This window comes from Octopus bimaculoides, chromosome 2, assembly GCF_001194135.2.
Source record: "Octopus bimaculoides isolate UCB-OBI-ISO-001 chromosome 2, ASM119413v2, whole genome shotgun sequence".
Classification (NCBI taxonomy): domain Eukaryota; kingdom Metazoa; phylum Mollusca; class Cephalopoda; order Octopoda; family Octopodidae; genus Octopus; species Octopus bimaculoides.
The window spans coordinates 93,532,188-93,543,840 of NC_068982.1; the positions used below are offsets into that span (position 1 = coordinate 93,532,188).

The 11,653-nt window shown below is 35.1% G+C and overlaps 1 protein-coding gene across 6 annotated transcripts in view; it reads left to right on the forward strand.

Moving 5' to 3' along the window:
* LOC106870648 (protein NDNF) overlaps window positions 1-11,653 on the forward strand; it is a 206,529-nt gene that overhangs the window by 164,229 nt on the left and 30,647 nt on the right. For 4 of the 6 annotated variants that reach the window (XM_052978471.1, XM_052978470.1, XM_014916797.2 and 1 more), the window contains one exon: window positions 9,622-9,779. The exons of the other annotated variants lie outside the window; for them this stretch is intronic. In XM_052978471.1, the coding sequence (XP_052834431.1) occupies window positions 9,765-9,779 (15 nt within the window). In that variant the 5' untranslated portion in view covers window positions 9,622-9,764. The remainder of the gene's footprint in view (window positions 1-9,621; window positions 9,780-11,653) is intronic. 6 annotated transcript variants of the gene reach the window in all.

Genomic DNA, 11,653 nt, shown 5'->3' on the forward strand with positions numbered 1-11,653 from the left:
TATATATATATATATATATATATATATATATATATATGTATGTATGTATGTATGTATGTATATTCCTGACTGCTTTTTCTGTCCACGATAATATATATTATGAATACAGACATGTTGACAATCATTGAAAAATACAGTGTTGGCTAAAAGGAAATATATGGATATATTTGAAAGGACAATATGGAAGTGAAACAAACCACAGTTAACATAGCAATGATTTAATAGTCAAAGTAGTTGCCAACAATGTGTTATATATTCAGATTGGTTTACCTACTTTACTTGAACCCCAATAAATAATGGGTTTATAAGCAATATGATCGTGGGCAGTAAAAGTAGGTGCACAGTTGGGGATGTAATCCCAATTCACTGACTGAAACATGACATGTCCGGCTGTTCCTTGCTTTTTCTGTCCATGAAGATATTGTGTACATAGAGATTTTATTTACAATCATTAATTAATACATTGTTGGCTTTAAAAAAATATCAACAGATAAAATCCATTGTAAAATATAGCAATGAAGTAAATTACTATTAATGCTCTAGTAATTTAATATTGAAAGTAGCTGCCAACAAAGTGTTTATATATATATATATATTTATATATATATATGTATAAATAAAAAAGTGTTTATTATATACTGTATTTGCTCATGTTTGAGTCACACTTGTTTATGAGTTGCATTCCTAATTTATTATTAAATCTTGATGCAGGATTGCTTTCCTTCCATATTCAAACTTAATATTAGTTTTTGCTCCATGTATAAGTCGCTCCCTAGTTTTGTAAGTTGAAATCAGGAATAAACTAATGCAATTTACACATGAGTAAATACAGTTTATCTGATTTATTTAAGCTTCTGATAAGAAGTATGATTTAAAAGCAATACGCTCATGGATAGTAAAAGAAGATATACAGTCCTTGATAAAATCCCTATGTCTGACTGTTTCCCGCATTTTCTGTCCATGAAAATATTGAATGCATTGATATGTTTCTTAATATCATTGATAAATAGTGTTGTCTAAAAAATTTTTAGCTATATTTTTATCATTAATAGCAATAAAACCAAATACTGTTAGCAGACCAGTAATTTAATATTTGAAAGAGCTTCCAGCAAAGTATTATTTATATAAAATAGCCAATCCAGTTTACTTAAGCTGCAAGTAACAAAGCTTTATATACAATGTGTTTGTGGACAGTAAAACAGGGTGCACAGTCGCTGATGAAATCCCAATCCAAGGATTGAAACATGGCATGTTTACTGAGTTTAACTTTTAATTGGATGTTGTTGCCTTCCTGGATCTTTATGAATTTGCTATTTTCCTTGAATTAATCATTAGTTTTGCATTATATTCATTTCTTTCCATTATTATGAACATGTTACTATTATCACTCCTGCATATTTTGAAGTTGTGAAATTGTTTTTCTAACTCCTGCAGTGTTTGTTGAAGTTTCTTGTTGATTACTTGCTTATTAGTATATATATGTGTGTGTGTGTGTGTGTGTATACATATATATATGTGTGCATGTGTGTATAGTATGAGTATCATATGTATATATTTGTGCATTTGTTTCTTATCATATATTTGTGTGTTGTGTTGAAAACGCAATAACGTTATAGTTCTAACTTTTTTATTAGTTTTAATAACATTCCTAAACCTGTCATAACGACCAGTGTTTCTAGACTTTCACTGCTTTATCATCAGGGTGTAAATTGTTATTGACATGTATAACTGCTGCATTTAGTTGTAGGCAAATGTGATTTCCATAGAGCTTATTACCTAAACTTGTTTAGATGTATTGATGTATTGACTGATACTTGAAATTTGAGCATTAAATTAATGTATGATTAGTCACATTGTTCTTTTGTTTGTGATGTATTGTCTGTGTGTTTATTTAAGCATTGTATTGTATTATGGGTAATGCTTCCATCATTAACCATCTATTTTTGTAGTGAATTTTATATGCTTTCGATGAGCTATCCACTAATGTCTTCCTAAAGTTTATTTTATGTTCTACTGCATAGTGTGTTGCAATTGCTCTTTGTTATAAGGTTTGGTGAACCTATGAAAATGTTGTACTTGTATGATCAATGTAACAGCAAGTTTTGGAGTTTGCAACTTTCACTTTCACAATCGAATATTTAAATCATGTCAGTGTAAAAATGCGTGTGGCTTGTTATCAAGGAGGTTTTGATTTTAGTATTTTCATTCACTAACACATTTGCTTTTAAGTGGGGATAAATATTAACTTTTGGTATTAATATTGCTTCTGTCACTATTAATTATTTTTTAATAAGTACACTGGCTATTTGCAACCCCAGTGACTGAATAGGCACTGGGATTCTATATATACCACCGACGGAAAAGTGATGCTATCTCTAACCACGGACATCTGCCATTGACAAGGCCAAGAAAAGCCAAAATCATGTGATTTGATAGTCCCGGAGGTGATAGCAAGCAATTATCTCCCACTAGCAATATAAGCACAAGTTCTTCTATGCGCCACAAGTCTATATGAGAGGTTCCCTCATGGTAAATATCACAATATATTGTGTTGTACAGTATCCACTTTTAAGTGGGGAATAAATATTTCCTTTTGGCATTAATACAGCTTCTGTCATTCTTAATCTTATACATACGTACATACAGACATACATACATACATACATATATATATATACATATCATCATCATCATCGTTTAACATCCTCCTTCCATGCTGGCATGGGTTGGATAGTTTTACAGGAGCTGGCCAGGCAGGAGCCTGCACCATGCTTCTGTGTCTGTTTTGGCATGGTTTTATGGCTGGATACCCTTCCTAACACCAAACGCTCCATAGAGTGGGCAAATGCTTTTTACATGGCACTCACACAAGCAAGGACAGTTTTGGCATGGTTTTTACAGCTGGATGCCCTTCCAAATACCAACCACTCTACAGTGTGGACTGGGTACTTTTTAAGTGGCACCTGCACTGGCAGGGTCACCAAGTAACTTTGCAAGACACGGAGTCTTTGAGAGGGGAAGGGGCATTGGAAGATGAGGTCTTGTGTCAGATGATGAAAGATTAGAGTGTAACAGAGAGGCAGAAACAGATGTTTTGCTGCAGAGGAGGTCCATGGTTACCCAGCCAGAGAGAGGGAGAGAGAGAAGAAGAGAAAGAGAGCAAGAATGAGGGCGGAAATAGGTATGCTGCCAAAGAGGAAAGACATGGTTACTGACGCTACAGTAGAAGATACTTGCCTAAGATTCCATGCAGTGGGACTGAACCCAGAACCATTCAGTTGGGAAACAAACTTCTTCCTACTCAACAAAGCCTGGGCCTAGCCATGCCTGTACCTAGCCAGGCCTGTGCCTATAGTTATATTTGACAGATTTATTGTTGTAATGAAAATTCTGTTTTTGCTCATTCCAATAGTTCTTTAGAAACTAAATATTTTCATTCTGTAAATGTTGCCAGGTTATATCAGAATATTCAGAAGAGCTGAGTGGCCATATTAGCATGTAAATGTATGTGAAAAATTGATGAGGATATAACATGAAAAACAACTCAAAAGCCAGGTATAATTATTAGCAACTGAAATCCTCCATCTCAAATTTCCAGTTTGACCTGTTCAAGAACCTCTACCTATCCAGATCCTTTGCTAATATTGCAAGACTGTCAGTGTGTACAAGGTTGGATGACAGTTTAATATCAGAATGATCTGTGCTGCAACTTGTGAGCAAAGTTGCAGCAATTCTAGATGAAGCCACTGCAATTCTATTCTGCTTGAGAGAACAAACTTTTTGCTGAAATTATGCTTGTCAAAAAGTTTTGCTTGTTCCACTAAAAGCATTAAAGGAAACTATTCCTCCCAAGTTAAATGTCACCAGTTTTTTCACCATTGTATAAACATTGCTTTTTATATAGAACTGAGAGCAATTCATTTTGGTTTCTGTACCTCACATTAATATTCATACTCAACTACTACTAAATTACAACTGTCTGTCTCTACATCTCTGTACGTGACTTATTCCTGTTTTACTCCTAGGAGACCTTAGGCGCATAATTTTTTTCATGCATGGCTATGAGGTAAAGAAGTTTACTTCCCAACTACCCATTTTTGAGTTTAGTCCCATTGTGTGGATCCTTAGGCAAGAGCCTTACGAGTGGATTTGGTAGATGAAAACTGAAAGAAACCAGTCAATCAATTAGTCCAAAATACATACATACATACATACATACATACATACATACACACATATGTATGTATATGCATACATGCATGCATGGTTGGATTGTGTGGAAGAGTGTGGAGAAACAAGAGAGAGACAGTGCTAGAGTATTGATATAGAGAGGTAGTAAAAGCAGAATGTGATGGATCGCAATAACAATTCACCTAAGGGAGAAGTCATGGCTATCAGTATAGAAGATGATGTATCTCTTAACTGGTAAATGAGACAGTGAATGTGCTGGATAGTTGAGATGCAACTGTTAAATGGTAGATGTGAATAAAAGCACTCTTATTGAGATTCACTAGTCTCTTACAATCATGAGAGTTGAGTTCTGAAGGAGAGGAAGTGATGACAGACAACACAAAATGTTAAATAGTTAATTGCATCAAATACCAATAGCTGCTATGCTGTTCTTTGTTATTCAGCCAATGTGATGGGAGAGAAATGCTAATGGAATCTACATGATAGCTGATAAGTGGGAGATGGTGAGTATTCTGTAGACATAGAAATGGTTCACGATAAGAAAGTTTTCTGGGTGGCATGATGCAGCAAATAGCTAAGGGGTAATAGAAACATAGGAGGATATCAAATAGGCAAGAGGTGTATCAGACAGAAAGTCTGCAAGTATAAAATAGTTGACTGTTCCCAGTGTAGATATAACTTACATAGCCCAGCCTCTATCATTAACGTACATTTCACCAAAGTTTCATGAAATGAAGAGTCTTGTCCAGTAGCACTGGTAGAAGATCATTAATGTAGTCTTATGTTATCTCCCTTAAACTGCTGTCATTCTCTATACACATCACTTGCTTACCAGGGCAATTGTTTTTCTTCCATGCTACATATGATTTCTCTTACTTCGATTTTTCTCTCACCTCACTTATACTCCATCATTTATAATCACTCTAGTGAAGTATGTTCACTTCATTTCTTTCTAGTTTTTGTATGTCCTCTGCTTTCAAGGCCCACTTTCACTATACCATGCAACATTACACTTTGAACACATGCATCATACAATCTGCACTTCATTCTGAAGGAAAATCGCATTTTCCCAACAATGAAAATATTAGATAACAGAGGCAACAGAAACTGTCAACGACTTCTAGGAAGCTACCCAGTCATTTAAGAGAATCTGTTTCCTTGGTATTGTTAATGTCATTAGCTTATGTATGCACCACATATGAAATCCACTTTCTCTTTTAGCCTGCCAGTGATCTCACGACACTGTTGGTGTGTCAATTGTTGAAACTAGGTATACCATATATACTGACTAATGCCATTTCCTTGATGGTAGTATGTCAGTGTCCTGTCATTTTTCTGACTGACTAAAACGGTGTTCGATTCCAGGTTTTACTTCCAGATCTGGAAGAAATCCCTCTGCTATAGATTCTGAACCATGGTAGATGAATTCTATGGCCAAGGATTTCAGTAAATGCTGTAAAGAGGTGAGATGTATGGTGCAGGGTTAGAGAGGGACAAGACTTGCATTAAACTCAAATGACATATATATATATATATATACAAGGTCTGATCAATAAGTATCCGGACTGTTGCTATAGTAACAAAGCTAAAGCATGCAGAGTGAAGCCACTTGAGAAAAATTAACCTTGAACTCTGCTGTGTATGTGCACCAAGTTTTAACGTTTTAACTCACATCTGGTGTTTACAGCAGTGCTTGGAAGGAAGGTGTGTAACATGTGATCATTGCATTAACCATGATAGAGATAACTGTCATGGCGATACCTGCTCAGAGGCTTACACAAAGTTGCAGAAAGTGTATGGAGAGGAGTGTATGAGCTGCACTCAAGTGTACAAGTGGTTCAGACATTTCCAAGATGGCCAAAAAAAAGTCGATAGTGACAAACATTCTGGAAGACCTGCAACCAGCAGAACTGAGAAAAAATTGCAAATGTGCATGCAGCTGTGAGGGGAAATCATCGAATAACCATCCGTGAGTTATCAGAGGATGTGCAGATTAGTTACGGTTCTGTTCAGTCCATTATCACTGAAGATTTGGGTATGAGACACATGTCTGCCATGTTTGTGCCAAAACTGCTTTTAGCTGACCAAAAAGACACTCTGGTTTCAGTTGCACAAGATCTCCTTGATTATGTCAAGGACGATAAAAACTTTTTGAAAACTTTGCATAGGCCTCTGAGCAGGTATCGCCAAGCTTTTTGACAAATTTTGATGTGAATTCTCTGCTCAACTTTCTCTGTCGTGGTCAATGCAATGATCACACACTACACACCATCCTTCTAAGCACTGCTGTAAACAGCAAAAGTGAGCTAGAATGTTAAAACTTAGTGTACATGCACAGCAGAGTTTATGGTCAATCTGTGCCAAGCAGCTTTACTCTGCATGCTTTAGCTTCATTACTATGGCAACAGTCCTGATACTTGTTGATCATACCATGTATGCTTCAGTTAGCAGCTGTGGCCATGCTGTGGAACTGCCATTAGTGTGATTGATAGTATATTTGTTTCATTTCTACTGCCTCTCCCTGCATTTGGTTTTAGTGAATGTTGGGATTGGACAATGCTGCCTTCATTTGCATTTTGGGCTGTGATGTGGGTTCATCTGGAATCTTGGATAAAAATTTGCCTAAATGCTTTTTGAATACTACCATATATTGCTGAGGATGTTGGCAAAGTAATCAAAATCTGTGGGGCCTTGAGTCCTAAATTGCTACAGTATTGTTTACTTACTCTAGATAACAAGGGTGATCCTTTTGTAAATTTGTAGAAGGCCTTTGGGTTCATTCATATATTTTTAACAACTTTGGTTTCTCATTTTCCCTCTACTTCTCATGGGAGAGTCTGGGTTTGGTTTCACTCTTTGAAAGTATCTTTCTTAAGTAGAACTCCTTACTGTCATGAAGTTGTTTATTTAAGCAATTTTAGATCTTTATTCTTCATTTCATAGGGACACTCTTGTCACTAGGAATAATGTTTTATGTGTAATGACTCTTCACTCTTGGACAAATTTTATGCATATAGCTTGTGTTGTTGATATAAATTTTTACATCATTGTTGCATAGACACTTTCAGGCCAGTTTTGCTTCAGAATCTGATTTGCAACAAAGTTTCTTATACAATTTTGATACAATTTCATTTTGTATGCTTCTAGGCTGTTTGCTTAAAGGTGTTGTAAGCTATCTTCGCTGCTGAGAGTTTACTCTTCAGCTTGTCCTTATATCTGAGCCATGGTCAACCAACATTCCTGTGCCCACTATCAAGCTGGCTTTATATGAGAACTTTGAGTATTATTTTGTCACTCATTCTGATGCCATGGCCAACCCAGCGCAGTTGCATATATATTCACACACGCATGCACATATACATATATTGTTGACATCAAAAGAATTTTATAAACTTTCAAGAGAATGTGAAATAAATCTTTTCTTTATTTTTATATCACAAAGCATACACATACAGCTATGGACAATAGTATGTAAATATTAGGTTGAAACCCTTCTTTGGATAGAAAATGTCTAAAAGGATATTCAACCTAATATTTACATGCTATTATCTATAGTTTTATGTGTGTGCTTTGAGATATTCCCCAAAAGAATCACACACACACACATATACATCTGCGGGGATAGCCAAAAGTAACTGGAAAGTTCTCTGTGGGACAAATCTATGAAATTCAGTTTTCTGCTAGGAGAAAACAGTGGCCGAAGAAGTTGTCATTTTACAAACTGCTTAGAAGCACACTACCATGAGCAAAACACAAGTTTACGAGTGGTTTCCATGCTTTAGGAATGGTCACTTGTCGCTTGAAGACCAACCTCATTCAGGACAGCCAGCATCAACCACCCAAATGAATGAAAACATGAAAATTCATGAACTGATCTTGGAGGACTGTCACTGAACAATTGACAAACTTGTTGATATGACTGGTGTGTCCTGGAGCTCCTACCAATGAGTTTTGAGCAAGGAATTGCAACTGAAAAGAGCATTTTGCCCGCTGTGCTAATAATTCAGCCAGCTTACCACCTTAGTAGCAATAATAATAATGATAACAATAAATATAAGATCTTGTGGGATTTTACAATCCAATGTGACGCTCTAATAGGTACCCAAAAACCAGACATTTTTGTAATAGATAAAAGGGAAAAGGAAACTAAGATTATAGATACTGCCATACCTGGGGATGCATGTGTAGTGATAAAGAGTTGGAAAAAGTGAAAAAATACAAGTTACTAAAAAAGGAAATTGCAAGAATGTGGACAATAAAAAAAGTAACTGTCATCCCAATAGCTGTAGAAGCACACGGAGTACTAACAATCAAGTTGTCAGAGAAACTGAACTTGACATGGGGGTAAAGCATACTCAAAAAGCTGCTCTATTGGGGACAGCTAGGTTTTTGAGATTGGTACCTGGATATTAAGTATCTTCCATGATACTTGACATCTAAGTACCAAATCTCATAATTCGTGGAAAGAGATCCTGTAGGACCTATGATAATATGTTGTTGTCCACTCTCACAGATGTGTGTGTGTGTGTGTGTGTGTGTGTGTGTGTGTGTGTAGCTGGCTAGATAAATAGATGGAAGAGCAGATGTACAGGCAGGCTTTTTTCACAGTTTCCACCCATCAAACTCTACACTTGTTAACTTAATTTATTGTCCACTTACATTCTTGGATGCCTTTAAAGGATTCCACTCTTTTGTAGATTCCTAGTTAAATGATCCTTTCATCTCATCTTGTAACCAGGTTCAGGGAACCTAAAAGGAAGCACGTGCACAGTGTCCCTTTAGGATCATGAGCTACTTTCCTTATAATTATGTGATTAAAAAATATTCTCAGCACAAGCTATTAATTAATCTGGGGTAATAGCAAAAATCACTTACCCAAAGTGGCAAGTAGACCAGCAAATTTCTCGTCCATACTGCCAAGTGTGTGCACGTGTATGTGCGTGTGTGTGTGTGTGTGTGTGTGTGTGTGTGCATGGGTGCACATGTGTAGTTAAGAATTTTATTGAACAACCACATAGATCCAGATTTCTTCCAACTGAATAGCAGTTGGGGCTTTTAATACGACCCCAGTTTGACCAGCGTGTGTGTATGTATGTATGTATGTATGTATATATATATATATATGTGTGTGTGTGTATATGTATATATATAAGTGTATATATATGTATATATATATATGTGTGTGTGTGTATATATATGTATACATATATATATAAGTGTGTATATATATATATATATATATATATATAAGTATATATATGTATATATGTATAAATATATATATGTATATATATGCATATGTGTATATATATACATATGTATATATATGTATGTATATATATATATATATATATATATATATATATATATATATATATATATATATATATATACCACTCGTACATTCCATTGTCTTTTTTTTTTTTTTAGAAACCATGCCAAATGTGGAATGTGCGAGTGAGACGTGGTCCCCAACCCATCTAAGAGGGCAGTAACTCCAAATAAGAACTGACTCAGACTGTGATGAAATGTCCAACCCATGCCAACATGGAAAACCAAGTGGATGTTAAATAATGATGATGATGATGGTATACTTGCATAGATATATATAATTAACATGCCAGCCTTAGTTAAGAATAAATATGTTTAATGTCACATTGAAAGCTGTAGTTAAACTAAAGCACTTTAAGCAGCTTGAAGCTAAGATCAAACTATCTAGTTCCCTCTTTCATTAAAAATTCTTCAACAATTGTTTACTTTTGCCTTCCAACCTTCCAAAAGTATGTAATGGACTGTATATAGAAATGTAAACAAAATTTACATTTACATTTAATTTTTTTAACGGTATTTACATAATGGCTCAAAGTTAATACTTAATTAAGCCCTTTGCTCCCTAACATAAGCCATTGATGACTTTTCTTCACTTTTCTCAACTTTTCAGGGCCAATCCCTCAGTATGGAGGTATTTCCCAGAGAGAAAGCCTTCCTCTTCTCGGTCCTGCTGGTTTTGAATTGTCATTGATGCTTCTCTAGCTGCTATTTTTTTTTTTTTTGGTAAGGGTGTTGGCACTATGCAAACGCTTTTATTACTTCTAAGAATATGCAGTCCATATTAGTCTAGTCTCTATTTTTCGACCTGTCCATCATGGAAGGCCCTGCCAGAGGAATGCAATCCATTGGCATAGACACACAGACTAGACATTGTGGTGAGCAAAGTTAATGGTGAGACATTATTAACTAGGGCAGCAGTATAACATGGGTCATAAAAGACAACATTAGTCTTTTAGAACCTCAGTCTAAGCTGCCAAAAGTACTGTAGTTAACCACAGGATCTTATTTCACAGCTAGACTAAATATATTTGAATAAACATATGAATCTGACACTGTATACATATTTATTCATCACTTATGCTGTATGGTACTATGGTAATTAATGCCTGGTCATCAACACCATGCCATTTGTACAAATTTTATTGTGCCAGGCATTGTTTCATTTATATTTCTATAAGTATCCTACATTACTTACTTTTTGTAGCTTGTTAACTATGCAGTCTGGTGTTTGTAGAATTGTTAATGTATATATTGAATTCATTGTTAATATAATCATATTCTGTTAAGCTGCAGTGCACAAATACAAACAGAAAACACACTGAAATAATAGGATTTGTTACCCCACTTATATGACCATACTGTAAACCACAAACAGTTGAAGTGAGATTGGGCCCAATGAGGTACATATTTATGTGAGATTACACAGAGCAAAGTGAGAAGTATGAGGCCTTGCAGAAAGGTAGTATATTAGGTCACTTGAACAAATGGGAATTAGTCAAAGGGATACTAATAAATCAACAAAGAAATCAATTGCCACAAAATTTTTGATTGATCTTTAATGAAAGTTTACTCAACATCCTAATATATATATAAATAAATATATGTATATATAAATATATGTATATATAAATATATGTATATATAAAGGAGACCACTAGGTGGACTGTTAATGTGCTAGAAGAAGATTACATTCTAGCACATTAACAGTCCACTTAGTGGTCTCCGTTCTAGCACATTAACAATCCACCTAGTAGTCTCCTTTATACATTAGAAATGCAGAGACGCCTATAATAGGACATCTACTCGCTAGAAATAGCAGCAAAAATACTACATACCACAAAAGTTAGGGATAATTTCGAAAGGAAATGAAAAATAAAAACTTTTACCAATCTATATTCTGTACCATGGTTTCAAGTCAATTTTAGTAAGATAAAGATTATATCTTACAAGGTCAGACTATCGTCAGCAGAATTGACCAGACAACATATGAAGCAGTCTCCTTTATATATATACATATACAATAATCCTTTGAGATCTCAAATATTTTTTCTGAATCTCCTTGATTCTTTCAATGTGCTTGTTCCCTGGTATTAAATTGATATTAATTAATATCCAATTTTTTACCCTACTG